A 22,201-nucleotide genomic window follows, 5' to 3' on the forward strand; every position below is an offset into this window, starting at 1 on the left:
TCTTCAAAACTTTTAATGTCTATTAATAGCTGAAAAAGAGTCATAACTCATAATAATACGGAAATTGTGTTTATATATTTAAAAAAAAAATATGAATCAAACAGTATACTATATGATATAAACATTTTGTGAAAATTCAATTATATAAGCCATAAGGTAATAAGTCTTTGAATCATAAAAAAAAATACATAATTTATTTTGCTGAATACAGTTTTTATATGAAAATGTATTGATTTTTTTTTTTAAGTGTGTATAAGTAGTTGAAATAATGCTTTGATTGTTGGAAAATATATTTTTCAATCGATATTCAATTGCTTGAAATTTCCGTCAAATCCAAAGAGCTCCGATTGTTCGTTGCTGTTCGTGTCTTTCGGCTTTTTGTCCATGTCCGCTTTCAACGAAAATATTCCATTCATGAACATTTCTCTTTCCGCTACGATGTTCTCCTTGCAGAGTTCTGAGGATAAATCGTTCAAACCGTATAGATTAATGGTAATATCGGACGAGGTTATAAGTTTGCAACATAAAATAAGTTTACATAACAATTCGGTACCGGTCTTGTAAGCTAGATACCTACCGTACTTAATGTTGTTGTTATCTACAACTTTTTTTGAAGATATTCTTTCAATCGCTAACTACAACTATCACACTATTAGAGTTTCTAAAAGTGAACCATTTTATCCATAAATATGGCAGAAATACATAGACCTAGGGACCGCTGTCTACAGTGACGAATGAAAAGCTTAGGTACCTACTCGCAACTTTGAGCAAATTTGATTTATCCATAAAGCTGTTAATTACTGTGAACATTTTACTGACCCACAAACTGGAGCTCATCCTTAAGACTTTGTACGTTTATGGCGTATTATTAAATAAAATGTGATATAAGAGTCAATCGCGATTTCCCATTGCTTGAAGGGCAGTTTCTAAAAAAAAAACATGGGTAAGTGGATGTCGCTCTGCTGTACATTAGGTGACAAGTGGGTCACTGTCATGGATGGTGTTACATTTGAATTCAATGATATAATATTATCATTGTATAAGAAAAAACGATTCTGAGCGAAAACGGTCAGCTTATGATATTACCAAGTATATTTGACGATATAATTGTGAAGTAATTTATATATTCACCTATTTATGTGAACCCTTGTTTTGAATTTTCAATCCTTGGCTTTAAAAGTTGAACATTTTATAAATTTTTAACTACAAAATAATTATTACATTTTGTCAAAATTTGAACTTTAAATGCTTATAAAAAAAAATTGTGGCTAAGTATTTTTAATATTTTTCCACTGCTATTGTAACAATATATCAGGAGCCCTGCATTAAATTTTCACTCTTTTTTACCTAATAAATACAATTTTATTGATATTTATAGAAAAAAAAACTAAAAAAATTGAAAACTGACAATGTCCGTAAACAGCTTAAAATGAGTCAAATTATTTTCAAAATTTTATCTTGTATAGAAAATGCTAATATAAACATTCAGTGAAATTCAGCAGACAGACAGAGATAGAGCGACATCAACTTACCCACTTTTTTACAAACCTTATGTCTTTTTAATGTAAAAACTTTTTTTGATAAATCAATATTTAATAATGTTCATTTAGCTAAAACATTTTTACAAAATATTTGTTGTTTTATTGTTACCCAACAAATAATTGTCGAAAAAATAGGTCGATCACTTTCAGCATCATTTAAATTAAGGTGGATTCCTGCTACACCGTTACCTATAATGCCTGTTTTATAATATTAAAATGCAATATAAAATTAAATAATATAATACATGTATGTATACTCACCGCCCAGTTCTTTAATGGATTTATCACAACCTCCTAAATCTGACGGAATGCATTCTTTTTTGATATGTTGCAGTACATCCGATGGGTTATTATGCATAAATATCTAAAATCAAACACGAATAGTTTTCACTTTTCAGATGTAACAATATATTATCGTAAATGAATGTCAAATGGCATGAATGAATACGTTTTTATTTGTGCAAAAGTCTTATCACATAATTGTATTTAACACGAAAAAACGATTTCGCGATAGGGTTCAATCGTATTATTAATACTTAGTACAATAGTACTTTATATACTATAGAAGGGAAAAATGAAACACTACGATATATATGTAGTTAGCAAAATTAGTAAGTGATCACTATAGCCTATTATAGGTACCTACTACCTGTACGGCTAAACGCAATATAATATAATCAATGTTAGGGAAGTTAATTTGTTTTTGACAATAATTAAATTACATCAAGGGGCCTCGTTATTATTACCTAGGCAATTTCTAATCTCGTCTTAGCCGCCCGTGATCTATGTATAACTTATAACTTGTGAATTATTATTAGTGTGAGTGAAATTCAATGCGTGTACTTCTCTTGTACGCGCATGCAGATGTTTATAACTCGATAACAATTTAAAATTCACTATACGAATTTTACAACAACTGACTTATTGTTTTGACAAAAGTAAAATTAGTTAACGTTGTCGATTTTGATTCTGAAAAAAATATTTGAATTCATAAGAAAAATGTTTGTAGATCCTACAAAACACTTTCCGTTTTTAATTTTAATTTGAAAAAATTCATATTTTCAAGTTTTCAATTTTTACAGTTCAGTAGTTCACAATAATATAGGATTTCATTTTTACAAAATGTTCCGAACGATCTATAGACCATTTTCTATCGAGTTAAAATTTTTCTTCAGTATTAAAAATGGATAACGTAAACAAACTTAAATCTTATCAAAACTTAAGGTCTTGAATTGATGACAGTAGCGAGGCCCCTTAAGGGTGTCGGTGCCGGTCATTTATTAAGGAGTAAAATTTAGACAATTTAATTCACAAGTTGTATAGGCCTCGCACAGAACGTGCATGTGTGTGAGTATCTAAATCGATATTAGTGTGAGTGAGTTATAATTACACGCGCAGATAGAAATATTTATGCACGCGCAGAAACAAGTCAGTGATTGACTTCGATAACTATTATCGAAGCACTATTTACATATAACAAAAATGCTTTTACAGGAAAAACCTCACGCCTCGTTAATATGTCGAATTTTAGTCATTTTTTTTTTATCTGAAATTTTTTGCAGGTCGGATCAAAACTTGAATTTTTATTTTACTTTAAATAGTACTAGACAAATACGTTTGAAAAAGAACAAAAAATTGTGCATTATTCAAATACATCTTCCAGCTTCTATAATTTTAATTTTAAAATCGGGCTTTGATCCAATCTACAAAATGTTCTTTATTTTTAAATTAAAAAAAAAAAAATTAACGAAATCCGACTGTATACAGGGCGTGAGAGTTTTTCCTGTAAGGCATGTTTTTGTACCAAAAAACGCACCGGCTCCGACCCCCTTAAGAATTACTTTTTAATATTGTTATTAAAATATGAGATTTTGGACATATTTTCTTCTAAGAAATTCTGAAATTTAACATCACTATACTCGTTCACCGACTTCTATTAAATACTTGAATAGGTATAGTTATAATGTATTTTATTAAATGTAAGTACATTTTAGTTGGTATAGCGAATAATATTATCATCACTTAATGGCATCGTTTACATAAAAACATTTTAAACAAACACGCTGCCGAGTTCTATAGAATGTTTAAGACCATTATTCATTTGATAGGAAGGTATTTATAATGGCCAACCTGGAGTACAGAATTTAAAAGTAAATATTCATGCGTCTGTATAATATTACGTATGCTGTTATATTGTGGCAGTAAAGTTGACACAAATAGCTAAAATAATTCACTGTAAAAATACTTACACGAGATTGGATTTTTTTGGGAACCAGAGATTTTAAAATATTGAACACTACGGCTGCGTATGACGGTACGTTTATGAAGTGGACCTGTATCAATTTGTACGGGAAAAATGTCTGAAAACAAAATATAATTTATTAATGATGCGGATTTATGTGATTATAGGAACAACATGACTGACAACTACAATATACAGCGCAACCTATCCATTTTATAAACTTTTATCTAACGATAAAGTCTCTTTATTTTTTTTAATAAAATTGTTTTGATTGTTTATGATTTCCACACTTGTACGTTATTTTTAACGAGCCACATATTTGTAACTACGATATCCTCGCACCGGCTATACCTGATATATTTAAATACTATACGAATACGCCTTAAATGATACTCACCGAGCACTGTAAAGATTTCCTGAGAAAATTTGGGGTCACTTGGGTGAGTAATTCGTTTTTGTTCGTCGTGGCCATGTCATAAATAATGATCACGCCGTTTACCGTCTCCCGCTTCAAGTTCCAGTCGATGCACATGTAAAAGTATTTCGTCCACTGATCTAAATACCTGCCAGGAACATCTTCGTCGGTGAGGTTTCTCGTCACTATGACCTGGTAACCCTCGTCTGTCAAATTGCTCGAAAACCCAAACCACCTGAGACACAAAATAATCATAAATAAAATGACAAACACATCGTATGTTTTTTCAAACCATCTATTGCTCCCCCCACACGTAATCATATCAATCGTAGTTCCAAATAGATCATTAATTTAGTTTACGATGTCGATAACAATATTATTGTACACTAACGTTTTTCGCATCGCCGTCTGGACGTCATCTCCGAGCGGATCGCGGACGCCGAAGAATTCGTCGATCAGCGACCTGCAGCAGAAATATCCGTCCAATGATTCTTTTGTCCTCTCTATCCGGAGTTTTCGTCCGACAAAACAGTTCCGCAACCACGCTCGGTCTGTGTGATAATCATACAATGGTTTTAAATAATTATAAATCGAAAAAGCAGTAGATTACATATTGTAATATTATAAATTATAAATTAGATTAAAGGAATAACTATAAATAATGCCGACTAATAACCACGTAGTCGATGCCTTGATTAATTTTCATTATGTCATTACTCTTTTACACGACGTGTTAGTTTAAGCATTAAAAGAAAAGTATAAATAATACATTATAATGTAAGGTCTCGGAAAATAATGATCCAGTGAAATGTGTCTCTTTTAGAAGTATTTATTTTGTACAGCCATAACGAAATGTCTACACAAAATATTATACGTTTATCGTTATATTTAGGTAAACAGGACATTAGTGGCTGTGAAGTTTTTATTATTTTTTTTAATTTTATCGGTACTGTATGTTCCAAAAGTTCAAAAATATTCTCTTAGACTGTTGAGTCTTGCACATTTTAATCAAATTTCTCTTAGGAAATATCAATATCGATATTTATAATTATAGCACATTGCAATTATAATCTATACCTATGCAAATGTTAAATGTACCAATTCTAACCTAACTCTCTATGACTCAACCTTTGTTAAATTCGTTATTTAATATTCGGTGTATGGTGTTTAAAATTAATCTTAACTTTTCCGTTGGCGAGAATAAAAATTCTGATTCGCAGCAGTATATTATCAGGTAGGCAATCTACCTGCGGTAGATCGCGGACACCATGCTGTTTGCACGTAAGTGTATGATTTAACTCTAAAATATAAAAGTTATACCAAGTTTGTCATATTCTACCTATGGTGGATTAATATAATCAATTAATACAAAATCCTAACCTAACCATACTAAAATCAGATTAATAAAAACACCAAATTTATCCATTTTTAAATTAGCCTAGGATCTTCTTCCCAGAGATCTAATCTACACACAAACATTCAATTATATATATCATAACTCCGGAACCACTTATTGCACAGCGTACAAACTTCACAGAAACCATTCACATATTAATCTTAATATGCCCTGAAATTTTTATCAAAATCAGTTTGGTGGATCTTAAGTAATAAAATTTATTCAAAATGTACACTTATTTATATATAAACAGATAAGATAAGATATATGATAATACAATTTGATTATAAGATGTGTGATAATCAAATTTGTTACCATTATTTCTGTATAATATCCTATTATTTATGTTTTGTGTTATCCCCATATTTTTGGTTTAATTCCGGAACAGAAATATAATTCCGACGTGACTTATCCCCATGGTATTAATATATTTTCAACGTTTTTCAATAAATAATAATAAAATAACGATAACACGGCGCTCTGGATAGACAAGATAGATACACAATCATCTCTGACCCAGTGGCCTATCTGTCCCTTATCGATATCAAATACAAAAGGTAGTATAATTTTTAATCCAATTTTAAAAATTATAAAAACCATGTCATGAAATATTTATTGGTTTTGAGTTATGACGAATGGAGTACCTATGTTCTTTAAGATAATATAACATTCATTGAAAATATTAGACTTTTTTAATAGTACCTATGTATATTATTGACTTGTCAGTAGTTGTCAGTAATAAGAAATATTATTTTATTAATATCTAAATAATATTTTTTTAAATATTAAGTTATAATAATTTCTATACTTATATACCTACCTAATAAAAATAATGTTGTTAGACAAAATAAGATTAAATAATATTAGTTTTGCAAGTAAAATAATTGGAAATTTATTTAATTACAATAAATATGTATGATGTATTTTTCTAAATAAATTTGGTAGAATATCGGTGATGTTTCTTTAAAGCGTTTCTCGTGACCAACGACAAAAAGGTCATGCCTACTCAATACTTTAACATATTATATGCATATAATAAAATAATATTTGTTTGGCACCAGAAATTAAACATTATTTCTATTGATTAATAGAGTTACAATGTTGATGACTTTTACATTTTTAGCGGGTGTGGTACTAATGTCTGACTCTAAATAGGTCAAATAGCTGACAAACTAAAAGGACGACAAACAATATTGATGGACGTGAAATAATCGATTTTTATTAACATAGGTACCTACATTTTACATAATATATTTTTTTAAATAAACATGTTTCACAATATATTTATAACAAATGTCCGTAAACAGTTCAAAACAAATCAAAATGTTTTGAATATTTTATCGTGTATAGAAAATGCTAATATAAACAACCAGTGAAATTTTCATGCATATACGGTCATTTTTTTTAGAGTTACACCGAAAACCAAAATCGATTTTTTCAAACACCGATTTTGCGTAAAAATTTCCGTTTTCCCTAATTTTATGTTGTTTACCCCGCGCTTTTGAAAACTACTGAGAACTTTAAATTTTGACCTCCTAAATATACCATCTAAATTCACTTTCCCATCGGACAAGATACTATTGAAGAAAATCGTATCAGTTTTCTGCCCCAAACAGTGATGACAGACACAAAAATTAAAAAAATTAAAAAAACACAAAATCAATGCATTCATCGCTTCGCTCAGAATCTAAAATGAAAAACAGTATAATATACTGAGAAAAATTGTACGAAATACATTTTATAAAAGTGTGAATTATAAACGTTTGTTAATTTATGACATTGCAATGATTCATGATGGTAAGACACTAGTTCCGGTTGGCGATTGCTGTAACTTGCTAAATTTATTCTAGTCATACTACGAGTTCGAACACTGTTTCAAATACATTTTATATTTAAATTGTATTTGATAATAAAACAATATTGTGCAATTCGATAAGTGTAATCATAGGTTCTAATTTTTTTATGGTTACATTTGCTGTTTTTAGAATGTTTTAGGTACAGATATTAGCTCCATGTCTCTTACAATTATTATAAAAGTTCTAAATATCTAATAATTGTCATAATTTATTGTGAAATTAATTTTCAATAACTAGGAACGATCATAAATTTAATATTTATGTTCAAAGATCAACAGTTTTTTTTAGCACAGTCTTACACAATGTCGATGTGCCGTCCCGCTTTTGACGAAATACGTAATAATATAGTTTACATTTATGAATTAATTTTATTATTGTAACTAACGAATAGGTGTTTATGCAGAATATATAAAATATTTTCATCTAATTTAATATTAATCTGTAACGAATTAATAATTTTTGTTTACAATACTTTTAAAATGTTCAAGTAGAGAGTAGTAATTCATTGTAATAGAGTAGTTCATTGAACCACCAAAAAGTTTGGGGGATGTGTCATTTTAATAGGTGGGTGTGGGTACGACTGTAGTACCTATGTATGTGTAATAAGCATTATAATCTCAGTCTCCCCAGTGATTTCACCAAATTTCCGTTTATGGTCGTCGTGCTCACCGGTGATGTTCGGCAAATGTGGCGTGTCCCGCAACCACTCGATCAGTTTGTCTACCTCTTCGTCGTACGGTTGCAGTTTGCGGTCCACGTCAGTCGTCTGCAGATCGTCGGCCCCAACAGCGGCTGTGACATTACAATTCTTATCGTCGTCTCGTTGCATTTCGTGATATTATTGTTGCGTGATTTATAATATAAATAATGAACCGGCGATACGATATTTATTTTTGTGTTTATAACGAAGATCGTCCGCTTACGGTGAAGCTGTCATCGACGCACGACTCTGCAACAGGTGTTGGCACAACGTGTGGGTGTATATGTGTGTAAGGTGTACAATTTCAGTAGGTATAACGGACGGGTATTCGGTTGTAGACCGATCGGAGACGCACACGGTTTCGGTATGCCTTCCACTGTTTTCGTGTTGCCGTATATATATGTGTACATTTATGTGTCTATGCTTGTATAAAAACATGTACTTGTGCTATAAAATATTGCTGTCCACTGTAACCACCGCGGTCGTTAATAATGTCATATCACCGTTTAACGCGTTACTAACGCAACAATTATATACGGGTCCGTGACAATATTACATCATTATAATAACGACTTACGAACATTACCGTCGACTCATCACCGCACGTATCGAGACGGTTATTCGAATTTAATTAAATTTTTTTCATCAACACGTTGTCATATTTCACATACTATAATAATACAATACATTGGTATTCTCACTTTAGATTCTGAGTGGACCGATGTATTGACTTTATACAATGATGAGTGTCATTTTTCACGTAACTCAAAAACGAATAGCCGTAGTGACGTTGGGACCCAAGGCCGTAACTTGGGGGGGTCCAGGGGTCCAGACCCCCCCCTACCGAAATATTTAATAGTAGAACAAGAGTTTTTATATTTTAAACGTAAAAATGATAAGTGTGCAGTATTCATATTAAAAAAAATTGGACTACCTTTTTCAGTAACTGCTTTGTTGGGGCCCATTGCAGATTAACTGGCCAGGGGCACAATCATATGAGCGAGACCGGCACTATGTTAACAGTTCACAAATTGTCCAAATTAGTTTAAACAGAAAAAAAAAATTATAGTCATAGGACATCCATAAACAAGAAATCAAAATATTCTTATTACTCACAATAATAATTATCCTACATTATCCTAGTCACAAAAATCCTAAATAAATAATATATCTATATGGTCAGAAATTATTTAAAATTTAAATCCATTGGTATACTTACTAAGTTTTTACTAAGTTATAAAACACATTTAAAGAATTCATTTTGGGTGGAAACAAAAACCGTTTTTTTACACATTTTTTAAATTTGGCTAAACGATAGGTGGAGGAAACTAAATGCTTTTTTTCTGGTAGAAACTATATGCATGCCCGCCTATAATAAAACTATATAATATGAATAATATTATTCATCAATATTGTATGCGTTTGATGTTAAAATAAGTATTATAATTTATAGTTAAATAATATATCGTGCTCATGGCCGTGATGGTGAGGAGGAGAAGAGTGATTGAGGCTAACCGACCCCCCCCCCCCTTATTGAATATTTATTAATGTATAAAATATATAATAATAAACCCTTGTGACTTTTATCTTGTAGAGAACAATTTAGCCCTAAATTCAGTAAAATTTCCACCGATGGAAACTCGTACTTATTTGTAGGTTATAGGTATTTATATTACTGAAAAATGTTATAAAACTATTATAATCTATTATTGGTCGTGTATTTTTAATATAACTAAGGTACTTGTACTTTATTTTTGTCAATAGAACATTTTTTTTTGTTTTGTATCGTCCACTATAATAATAACGAAGACAATGTTGTATTCGTGTATGCACATTTCCTACGAAAACGTATAGCAATGAATATTTATCATTTCGTTTTTAGTGTTAGTAGGTATTTGAATAGTTTATTGTAATGGTTTTTTTTTATTACCTTTATTATTTTTAGTTTGGTAGACGTTTGACATTCAATATTCATTACATTACTATACAGTTTCATAATTTTAAAGTATTTGCTCTGTTTCATTCTCATTATTATTATTATTATTTGTTTCAGAATAATATGTATTATAATATATGCAATATATAATGTATTATATGCAATTATCTCCGTTTTATAGACATATATAGGTACTTACCTATATTACTTTATGATAAAACCGATTACGGGGATATTTTTTTTGAAGGAACCGTCACTTGAGTTAGTTAAATAAAGCTAAGGTTAAGAACTTAAAGTTACAAATAAATAGTCTAACAAACAATATATTCAACTCAAAAAGTTCAAAGTTAATACGGAGAAAAATATTAACTTGACTCATTTTAAAAGTAATTGGTTGGCTTATTTAAGTTATCACCAAGTGCACTTTATAATGCGATTGTATAACTTTTAATTTTATGAAACAATAATTTGACATTTTGTTAAATCCATAATAGATTAACACTTTAGGTAGTAAAAATGGTCGAATTTTCAAAATCAGTATCCTTTCTGATTGATAAGTGAATTTATATAGTACTGTTGGGTAGTCAAAATCAAAAATTCCTAGCAGTTTTAGAAAGCGTCAAGAAAAACAAAAAAAGGGTAATTTTTACGCATAACCAATTTTTTTGGTGTAACTCAAAAATTAATAACTGTAGACTCTGAAATTTTCACCAAATATTTATATAAATATGTTACACAATTGGTAACATTAAAATAATATTTTGATTCTTTTTGACCTAGCAATAGCCTTGAGAAATTTTTCAAATGTTGTAAACTTTTTTAAAATTATTCTTGATAAAAACTTTTTCACTTGGTAAAAAGCTTGAAAATATAATACTGAGTCCCTTATAAATTTCAATAAGTTAAAAAGTATTAAAGATACATAGGCTCAATTATTTTTATATGCATTTAAAGTTCAAATGTTGACAAAAATCGTCAAAATGCAGAAAATGTTCAAACTATTTTTCAGTTTGAAATTCATAAAAGTTTTTCCGTTAATAGCTAACGTTAAAAATTTTGATAAGGGATTCCCTACAAATTTTTCTACTTTAAACAAAAAAAAAGTTTACCGGAAAGTCATATAAATTTTTTTATGAGCGTTTGAATTTAACATTTTTACGATATTGGATTTTCATTGGTAAATTAAAGAATTTTCATCTATCAATTTTTGATATTTACTTATAATTCAAAAAAAAAAAATAATCTTAGCTCCTTAAAATGTTCACAAAATGTTAAAATCACAATTTTTCATACATGGTAAAATGTTCAAAGAATTTTGACTTTTTTTGTGCTATTTATAGCCATGAGAAATTTTTAAAGTGTTGTAAATTTTTTTTCAGTTAGAAATCATAAAAGATTTTCTTTTCCTAGCTAAGAGTAAAAATTTTAATAGATGATTTCACATAAGTTTCTCTACTTATAAAAAAAAGGTATGCTTAAATGGAACATACATTTTTTATGAGCATTTTAACTTAATTAACTAAATCATACGATGTTTGATATTCAGCGGTAAAGGATCGAATTCCCATTAATCGATTTTTGAGATTTTATTGTATTTCCAACACAAATAATCGTAGATCCTTAAAATATTTAGCAAATATTTATATTAGCATTTTCAATACATTAGAAAACTTTCAAACAATTTTGACTCTTTATGAGCCATTTTTATCCATGAGAAAATATTTCAAATTTTAAATTTCGTCTTTTATTTTTCATTTAAAAATTCATAAAAGTTTTTCTTTTCATAGCTGACATGAGAAATTTTAATAGAAGGTTCCTAAAATGTTTTACCACATTTATCAAAAAAAAAAGTTCTCCGGAAAGTTAAGCTATTTATAGCTTATGAGATATTTTAGATTTTTATTAATATTTTTTTTTAACTATTAAATTTGATTATTTATACAAGTATGCAAAGCTGGCACAACGTCTCCGTTCAGAATCATTTTTCGTATACAATGATTTATCATAGAATTCAAATATAACACATCCATTATAAAGACATGACAGATAACTACTGTACAGTAGAGCAGCACCCACCTGACCACCTTTTTTAAAAAATATTATCTTTTAGGGTTTAGTACGAGGCCTTGGTGAATATATTTGTTATCAAAGGTCATATAAGGCATAATAATTTTAAAATTACTTTTAATGTTTTTTTTTCCAAATTGATGTATGCATGGCATTAAATTGTAATTATAAATTTTATTTGTGTGTATGATGAATTTTATAATTGTTTTACGACTGGCGTTAAATGTTTGACACTTTTATATTTGTTACTACTGGTTGATTTATTCGAGCCACTCGTTAAATAAAGTGCTTGACTAATCATAAACAAATATTAGGTGAGTACCTCGTACCTACCTATCGTAGCCTTCTCGTAAATATTATATTAATGTAGTTAAAATGTTGTTCAGATTTTTTTTACTAACTTTTTGAGTTACAGCCTACAGGTATTTCAAAGATAAACTCGTGTTATAAAAAAATACGTAGTGTGCCATACGGTAAAACATTGAATCATAGGTATACTTTTAAAATAAACTTTGATTAAAGAAAATATATCATTGAGGTTGCTATAGTAATATAACTAATATTTTATGCATCTCATCAACCTTACGAAAAAAAAAATTGTATCTAGAATTAGCTGGTCCGTTTTTCTTTTGGTTGCGGTGGTGACGTAATTCATTTTATTGTTCATCGGTTGCTATTAGCAACTTGCTAATGGTAACTTGGGTACTGCAACGTGACATTGGTAGGGTACCTATCGTAAAGTAAACTATAGTATAATATTCATTTATAGAAACAATACATAAAAACCCGACTCCCCTAGCTGTACAATAACTAAAATAAATATATATTATTTCATAATAAACATAAATCATTATTCCACAAATATATTGAAGTACGGTATACCAATGTAAATGTTTCAATCAACCCCCACAAACATGACCAAATTACGCTACAGACATAGATGAAGTGAAACTTCTTTACAGAGGGTACACAAAAAACATCAAGGTCAGCTTTCACGACACACACGTTTCTATGGTTTGTGTTTTGTACAAAATAAAAATAAAAAAGGTGGATAAGTGTATGTCGCTCTGCTGTACAGTAGGTTACAAGTGGGTCACTGTAATGGATGGTGTTAAATTTGAATTAAATGATATTATAATATCATTGTATAAGAAAAACGATTCTGAGCGAAAACAGTCAGTCAGCCTATGATTTTACCAAGTATATTTGATGATATTATTGGGAATAAAGTAATTTATATATAACCTATTTACGTGGAGCCTTGTTTTAAATTTTCAATCCTTAGCCATAAAAGTTAAAAATTTATAAATTTTTAATCACAAAATAATTAATAAATTATAAATTTGTCAAATGTTGTCAAAATTTGAACTTTAAATGCTTATAAAAAAAAATTGTGCCTATGTATTTTTAATATTTTTCAACTGCTATTAGAACGATATATCAGGAGCCTTATATTAAATTTTCACGCTTTTTTACCAAACAAATAAAAATGTATTGATATTTATAGAAAAAAAAACTAAAAAAATTGAAAACTGACAATGTCCGTAAACAGCTCAAAAAGAGTCAAAATATTTTCAACATTTTATGGTGTATAGAAAATGCTAATATAAACATTCAGTGAAATTTTCAAGTATCTATAGTCATTCGTTTTTTAATTACAATAAAATAAGAAAATTGTTACATGAGAAATCGAGTAAATATCAAATGTTGTAAAAATATAAATTTCAGACGCTCATAAAAATTTAATTTAAGTTTCTTCTAGACATTTTTTATTTGATAGAGGTAGACAAACTTATGAGTAATCTTATATTACATTTTCAAATCTTAGATTTAAAAAGAAAAATTTTTATGAATTCTCAACTCAAAATAATTTGCTATTTTTCGTGATTTTTCCGTATTTTGTCAAAATATGAACTTTAAATGCTTATAAATAAAAACTGTGACTAAGGATTTTTAATTTTTTTCATCTGCCTTTGAAACAATAACCTAGGAGCCTTCTATTAAATTTTCAAGCTTTTTTACTCAACAGATAAAAGTGTATTGATATTTATAGAAAAAAAAACTAAAAAAATTGAAAACTGACAATGGCCGTAAACAGCTCAAAAAGAGTCAAAATATTTTGTAAATTTTATGGTGTGTAGAAAATGCTAATATAAACATTCAGTCAAAATTTCATGTCCCTACGGTCATTTGTTTTAGAGTTACACCAAAAACCAAAATCGATTTTCTCATAAACAGATTTTGCGTAAAAATTCCCGTTTTTCCTTAATTTTTCTTTTGTTTTTCACGTCGCTTGTGAAAACTACTGGGAAATTTTTACTTTTGACCCCCCAAAGTACCAACTAGATTCACTTTCCTATCAGAAAAGTTACTATTGAAGAAAATCCAAGCACTTTTACCGTCCTAAAAGGTGATGACAGACACAAAAATAAAAAAAAAAACACACATCATTGTAAAATCAATACATTCATCGCTTCGCTCAGAATCTAAAATAAATAAATATATCTGAAAAAAATGCAAAAAAGCTAGTTTCCTCGACCGGAATCAAACCCACGGCATCGTGATTGATTGCTCACGGTATCCATCGAGTCGTGACAGTTTTTTTTCTTTGAAAACTAGTTTCATTTCAAAAAACAAAAAATCAAAATAAAGACGATATTGTAATCACTTATGATCGAATGGTGTTTGTTATTTTACGGTTTTAAATTTTAAACGGATTTAACACAATCCATTAGTCTATAGTAGTTACCTATAATATATACCTATTATAAACTATAATGTTTATATAGTTAAATAAATACTTTAAATTTAAATATGGTCTGCTTGGTTTAAAAAAAAGTCATGGGGGGGGGGGGAGCTTATTCGAAACGCTTACTTTTTTTCATACTTCAAGTGTATGTTGAAATATTTCTGACAGTTGGACTTACACTTGACCTACTCTGTAGGAAAACGGTCGATGGCAGTCTTCTTTAGAATACTTTTAAAATGTATTCAGAATACATATTAAATATGGTGTAATTGGTGTAAATTGTGTTTAAAATAAGTATTAAAATACTTTCTTTTAAAAGTATTTAAGTATAAATACAAAATTAATATATTTTAAATGTATTCAAATTACTTAAAAAATATTTATTTTTTAAGTTTAATAACATTAAAGAGCACATAGGTAACACCAAAAAAATGTTCATTAAATTTTTTTTTTAATGTTAAATTATTGTGTCTATGGCTGTATGCAATTTTTTGGTAAAGATGCTGTGTAAAAAAATATCTCTTTAAGATATATTAAGAAATTTAGAATATCTACGCAACGTCATTGGTCTCATTGAGCTCATCGTAATTGCATATCTTATACGTGTAAAAGTTTCTCGCTTCACACAACGATTTGCCAACCATGGTCCACGAGTAACTAACAATTATATTAAAAAATAAATATTGATTATTCGAAATATTTATGAGTGACAGTGAATATTGTTTACAATTAGAGTTTATTTAGTAAGTCACATATTTTATAAGATTTATATATGTATCATTTAGAAATAAACTATTTTAAAAGTTTGGCTTCTTTAAGTTTCAACAGTTTGTGGAAGGTTTAGAGTTTTGCGCCTCGATTCATATCTTGAGCATTCTTGAAAAATATGTTTGATTATATTGGTTAGGTAATGGTTAGGCTTAGGAAGGTTGGTGAACGGTCTTTGTTGATAAGAAAAGAGTGGATTAGGTAAGGTCAATTTTTATCCGCTCATATTCATCATTGTCGAAAAACATTTTTGAAATAATGGATACACGAGACGGATTCAAGGTTTCACGAAAATAATATATAGGTTACCTACTTACCTATTCATACAATAGGTACCTAAATGTCTTTTATTATTTTTCTATAAATAATATTATTTCGTTGCTATTTTAATACTGGCAACGACATCTTTCCGTAAAACTTATATTGTAACAAAAGCTCGCGATTGTTCCACTTTTATCCACCCTTTAGCAATTTTCACTATCGGATCATAGATGGCGTTGTTGTTAACGAAAATTGGAAAATCGATTAGAAGGTGTAGTAAATAAACTATGCACGATCGTCCAAAATATACCTACTCATCGCAGAATATGGTTTTCCTGATCGGAAGATGTTAAGTATCAAAATAATATAATATTGTGTTCGATACAACGATTTAGTTCCTATTCGCTGACACCCAATTACCACGTAGTTCGTTTTTCTGACATGAAAACCGGTCTCCGGTAATAATGGAAAAAGTAAAATATAATAATATTAAGAGTAAAAGAAAAATAATTTTTTCGGAAAATCTAGAATACCTAGTACAATTTACAATCAAACTAATTGTGATAAAAGTATAAAACTACACTGTGATATTATTATTGACAGTAGTCAGTATAAGTTAGTAAACATTACATCGTTAGTTTGTTTAGTTTTAGTGTCTCTAAATATTAAATTTAAAATGTTGCGATTTAAGATAATGTGAATTATGTGGAATCAATATTGTACACCGACGGTGAAAGAACCAAACACCATCTTTGGGATGACCGGACGACATTCCTTCAACATTTTTTAAATTCAACCACTCATAGAAAATGCATGTGGGTACGATAATTTTTTTTTTAATTCAATTAATACCAACTTAATACGAGGAACCTTGCATTATATATATTCAAACCTTAGGTATGAATATTAGGAGGATGTCAGTGCACCGTTTGGTCTCTCTCTCTGATCCACGCGCAACACAGTAAATTGATGTCGAGTAGAACCAACCCTGTGTTGTTACTTTTAATATTGAAGTGAATTCAGCTGTTACCAAACTATTTATGCTAAGAACATTATCTGCGTCCAGTGGCGCATTTAGGGGAGGGCAAATGCCCCAAGCGGCCAATTTTTTAGAGCGACAAAAAATTATAGCTTTTGCTTACTATGTGTTCATGATTTTTAATTTTTATTTTTTAAATCTTTTTCGGTATTATACCTACATACTTACACATTATTTGTATTTTAGAAAACATTGTTGAGCATCCAATTAGAAATTAATAAATTATACGATACCTAGGTAACATGTATATTATATAAGAAGATATAATATTTTCGTTCGATGTTCATTATAATTAATAACTTTTATCTGACTTCGGTTTTGGCGATCGGACCTGGTAAGCGTAGCATCGTAGCGAGCGACTACTTTCTACTTGTGTCACTTTATTATTATGTGCTGTTCTTAACCCATCAAAATAAGTATAGGATCTTAAACCACAACGTTGTGTGCGTGCGTAAAAACAGAAAATCACCAACTTCTGAAGGATATAACTTCCAAAATAATGATTTCTGCAATTTTTTTTTGCACCATCGTTCTTAATTATTTGAAATAAACGGTTCAATAACAAAAAAAAAAAAACAGAAAAACGTGTGGACATTTAAATTGAATTTGTTCCTTTATTTAAAATACACGTATCTAATGTTTTGTAAGTTTTTATTGGTATTTATAATTTTTATTTAGAACACTGGACGTCTTCCCTCCCCCCTGACGGCAAAAAGGAGGGATGTAATTTTATGAGTGCCCCCGGGATGTAAAATTTCTAATCACGGTCCTGCCTACGTCCTAGGTTGGTTTTTTTACAATATTTTAAATTGTAAGTATTTATACTACTCATAATTTACATAAACATTTTAATATCCGTTGTAGGGACAGAGCCACAGAGGTAATGTTCTTAACATAAAGTTTGATAATTGGTGAATTTTCTCCGATATTAAATGTAGGTATTAACACAGGGTTGATTCTGCTTAACGTAAAATTTCTATATTGCGAGCGGGTCAGAGAGAGAAAACAAATAGTGCGTTGACATCCTCTTAAGGTTAAGACTTTAAGAGCACGTCGTACCCGCATAATGTGTTGTCTCCGTCATATTTACACGTAATATACTAAACTTTAAGTCCAGCAGTTTCAATTTCGTATTGTTAGCTTAAATCTTAAAGTGAATTGACCAATTATAAAATTTAAATGTAAGAACATAATCTGACAGTCGACAGAGAACATAGTTGGTCGTTTACAATAATTTAATTTTTAAGTCAATTTAATCATTTTCAAATATTAATATAGGTATTAGGTACTCGTAGTGTCATAACTCACTTAAAAATTAAAACATCGTTAATAAATTACGAAAAACACAGATAATCTTCTTATACATTTCAGTTTGCTAATAGGTCATAACCGCAATTCCCTCTATTATTTAAGCAGATATTTAAGCTAACAACACAAAATTGTAACTGCTGGATGTACATTTTGATAAATAACCTTTTAATTGGTGATAATAAAACATAAATATAAGCGTTTCAACTTTCATCGCACACTCGACATCTATAGGTTTTTTTAAAAATTATTATTATGACCCAATCATTTTGATAAATTTAATAAAATAGAATGTTTACATTATAGTAATGTTGCATAGTTACCTAGTCACAGTGGCTTGTTTTATCAAAATTCTATTTTATTTGCGTTTATAATTGCATTATTTTGTAAAAGAAGTAGGTATTAAAATAATGAGTGTTACGAGTTTATCTCATCATGACGATTTTACAAAAAAGGTTAGTAACTGTACCTTATTATTATTCATTTATTTTTTGACGCCATACGGAATTTTATGTGGTGTAGGTACTATTCGTAACAAATAGTATTGGAATATTAGTGAAAAACTACAGTGTATAAGAGGAATAAAAGTATGGGATCGCTAAAACATGAGACAGAATAGGTACAAATAATATTATAATGTTTAACTAAAGTAGTACTAGGAAACCGAAAAACTAAAACAAGTTATTAAGCTGGCGGAGCATTCTATTTATAGGGTGGTGGCCGTGCGTAGGGGGTGCAATGAAATGTAAAAAGTGAGTGGTTCCTTATGGAGTAAGCAGAATGAGATTGAGGGGAGTAGGTGAGAAGTGTCCACTGCGTCACTAAGAAGGGAAGAATAATAAAAGAAGTACCTATCTGCATCATCACGGCGAGAGGCAAGGGTAGGAATAGTGAAATATTCATTATTGTAGTTCAGATGAGATGAGTTTCAATTTCATTGCACATAGTAGAGGTATACCTGCTCTTATGAATTTGTACGTCTGGTTGGAAATTGTATGGATAAAAAATTACAAAACAATGACGTAAAATATATTACCAGTTATAGAGTGGCTATGTGACGTGTAAAGTAATAAATAAATTCAGTAGTATTATAATACAAATTTAAAATTCTAAAATGTTAGGGTTTACAACCGATATCAAGATTTAGAGCTTTTGTTTGTACGGCGATTGCTAACCTGCCTTGGCTACAACACGATGATTATGTACACGCTCCTTTAAATTTGTTTGACTCAATATGTATGGAAAATCTTCTTTCAGCTTATGAATTATCTCAAATATCTGTTTTTGTGAGTATGTAACACTTTTAAATATTATAATATAAATACCGTGATAACCTTTTAAAATTTTTTTAGCAAAAATTAATTTTGTTCAAACCACCTGATGAGAGAACAACACTTGAATTACAATCAATCGAATGGATGTTCGAAATAGGATTTAAATTTTTTCATCTTTGTCCAACTGTAAGTAGGCGATTTAATTAACTTGATTATTTTCAACATATTGGCGGAAGTTCGGAGAAATCAGACTACACATATTGTTGCTGCATGAAATCGTCTATACCCGAACTAACGCTAAAATAAGAATTTGCAAATTCAAAAACTAGTTTGCAAATTATCTGTTAAATGTCTGTACCATTTTGAAGTTTGTTAGCTATAGATAGATACAGAGTTAAGAGTGGGTCTGCGTGAATCACCCCTCCACCAGGTTTTATTATTTTTATATTATTTGCTGACTGTGAAATTATTATTTCTATAATCTTGAAAACTATAATTGACAAAATAACAACATATTTCTCAAATAAATTGATCTTAATGGGGTTGACGGGAGGAGATAACTAAGTCTTGACGTACGTCTGAGAATATTTACCTATACAAGGTAAAAAACTAATAAACAAATTATAATTATAATCCGATTTTCTAGGCAATATTAAATATAAACTGTTTTTATCTCGGTATTTCTTAAATTCAACTACACAAATGACACGTATCTTATTGTTACACAAATCACTACCTATACAGTAATAATTTATTTTTAGGATATTAAAATGGCTCTAATCAGAAGGGCAACGTATACATGTTATGGCCCTGGTAGATGGATACTGAAACAGGGGCATTTATCGACAAATATGTATTTAATTGTCAAAGGACATGTGGTAATTACTGAAGATGTACGAAATTCTGTTACTAAACTTATGGATAACACTGAACGTTGCATATTGAAGGAAAAACAATCTTTTGGCGAAAGTGCTGTTATGTTCAACACATTTAGAACCAATTCTGTGCAATCATTAAGTAAACATTTTTTTTATGTGGATACTAGACAATTATATTGGTTCTAAAAATTCCTCTCTATGTTGTAACTTTGTAACTGTGTACATAAAAAGTTCTTAATAGAAATGTGTTGCATCAATTACGTCTTAATATTGGTTTAAACTATAAACATATCCAAGACACATTTTTTTTTTTTTTTTTTCATTTATTTAGAAAATATACAATCTGTAAGGTTTTTTACAATAGGCATATATGCGGTGTTTATGTGATTTTAACGTGAGTTAACATGATTTTAAGGAACTACCCAACAGTATAGTACTTCCGGCTTGAGGATCAAGACACATAATTTATTTAGTTTTCATATAATAGTATGACAATAAACTGCGAGGTTTGTTGGATTACAAATGAACCCTAAAATTTGTTTTGTAATTATTGTTGAATAGAGCATACATAATATATTTTTTAATACAAATTATGTATCCTTATAAGTTTCATTGACTATATTATATTATATTTACCTATTGTATACATAATATACATTTTATATACTGTATTATGAATTAATTTAAGATAATATACATAAAAAATAACAATGGAAATTCATAGTTTATTTCGAATTTAATCTTTCTTATAATATTTAAATACCTGCAGCTTATTTAATATTTGAGGACATAAAGTACCTATTTAAGTTTATATTTCTAAATGGATTATTTGGTCTGTAAAATTGAATTAACCAATTTTCCCATATTTATTTATTAGAGAGATACAGGTTTGCACCTAATAGTTAATAAATAATAACGTATCTACAGTGATTTGTATTCGATTTACCATATAAAAATAATGAGAAATCATAATATAGTAAGATGTTAATTAACGTATCATCAAATATTGAATGCTACCAGGATTAAACCAAATTAAATAAGAGGTCTACATTGGCAAGTTTCATGTACGGCTCTTTATAGCTAGTTTCTTAAAGAATTAGTGGATTTGAGATGTATAGAAATGTTGGATATTTTTCGAGTGTTTCTGATTGGTATTTTTAAATTTATGAGAAAAAAAAGGGATGGCGAATCAATGGTACCAGAGATGGGTTTTTGGAGGAATGAAATGTTGAGCGCATATCGGTGACCTATACTAAGGATGTTGAATCGAGCTTTAGGAGAACGGGACTGTGTAATCGTGAGGCAGGCAGGGGTTAATTAATTTAAACTTTACAAAAGATAAAATTTTCGTTGGATACGTTCTAGTACATAAATTCATCAGCCATCAGCGTCTGTTTGAGGCTCCCATACAACCGACCCAAATTAAGTATTATTGTACATTTGTACATTTTACAATATGGTTTACCATTATAATGATATGTTATAACACAAGTATAATATTATTAATATTCATAAGTTACAAATTATAATTATTTGAAATGTATTCATAAATATAAAGGTACGGTGGAATTGATTAGCATATCGAAAAATGATTTCACGGACATTATCAAAGATAATTTGCAACTTCGGTGGAATGCAAATGCAATTGCAATTAAAAATTCTTCATATTTTAAACACCTGAGTTTGATGGAATTAAACAAGTGCAGCACTATTTCATTTATTAAAACATTAAAAGATCACGAGTATGTTCTCGGTAAATGAAATACTCAAT

General features: G+C 29.2%; 2 protein-coding genes across 2 annotated transcripts in view; one reads left to right on the forward strand and one right to left on the reverse strand.

Annotated features, from left to right (window-relative positions):
• LOC132941015 (uncharacterized) overlaps positions 1-22,201 on the forward strand; it is a 41,220-nt gene that overhangs the window by 17,379 nt on the left and 1,640 nt on the right. Inside the window, exons 9-12 of the mRNA XM_061008863.1 lie at positions 19,536-19,564; positions 19,631-19,738; positions 20,314-20,569; positions 21,989-22,183. Of these exons, the coding sequence (XP_060864846.1) occupies positions 19,536-19,564; positions 19,631-19,738; positions 20,314-20,569; positions 21,989-22,183 (588 nt within the window). The remainder of the gene's footprint in view (positions 1-19,535; positions 19,565-19,630; positions 19,739-20,313; positions 20,570-21,988; positions 22,184-22,201) is intronic.
• Positions 3-8,493, reverse strand: LOC132941016 (clavesin-2-like). Its single transcript, XM_061008864.1, has 6 exons — positions 8,120-8,493; positions 4,590-4,749; positions 4,181-4,433; positions 3,791-3,901; positions 1,803-1,905; positions 3-457 (listed from the first exon to the last, which is right to left on the reverse strand). Exons 1-6 carry the CDS (start codon positions 8,277-8,279, stop codon positions 297-299), a joined length of 948 nt encoding a protein of 315 aa, XP_060864847.1. The 5' UTR covers positions 8,280-8,493; the 3' UTR covers positions 3-296.

This window comes from Metopolophium dirhodum, chromosome 3 (assembly GCF_019925205.1).
Source record: "Metopolophium dirhodum isolate CAU chromosome 3, ASM1992520v1, whole genome shotgun sequence".
NCBI classification, from domain to species: Eukaryota; Metazoa; Arthropoda; class Insecta; order Hemiptera; family Aphididae; genus Metopolophium; species Metopolophium dirhodum.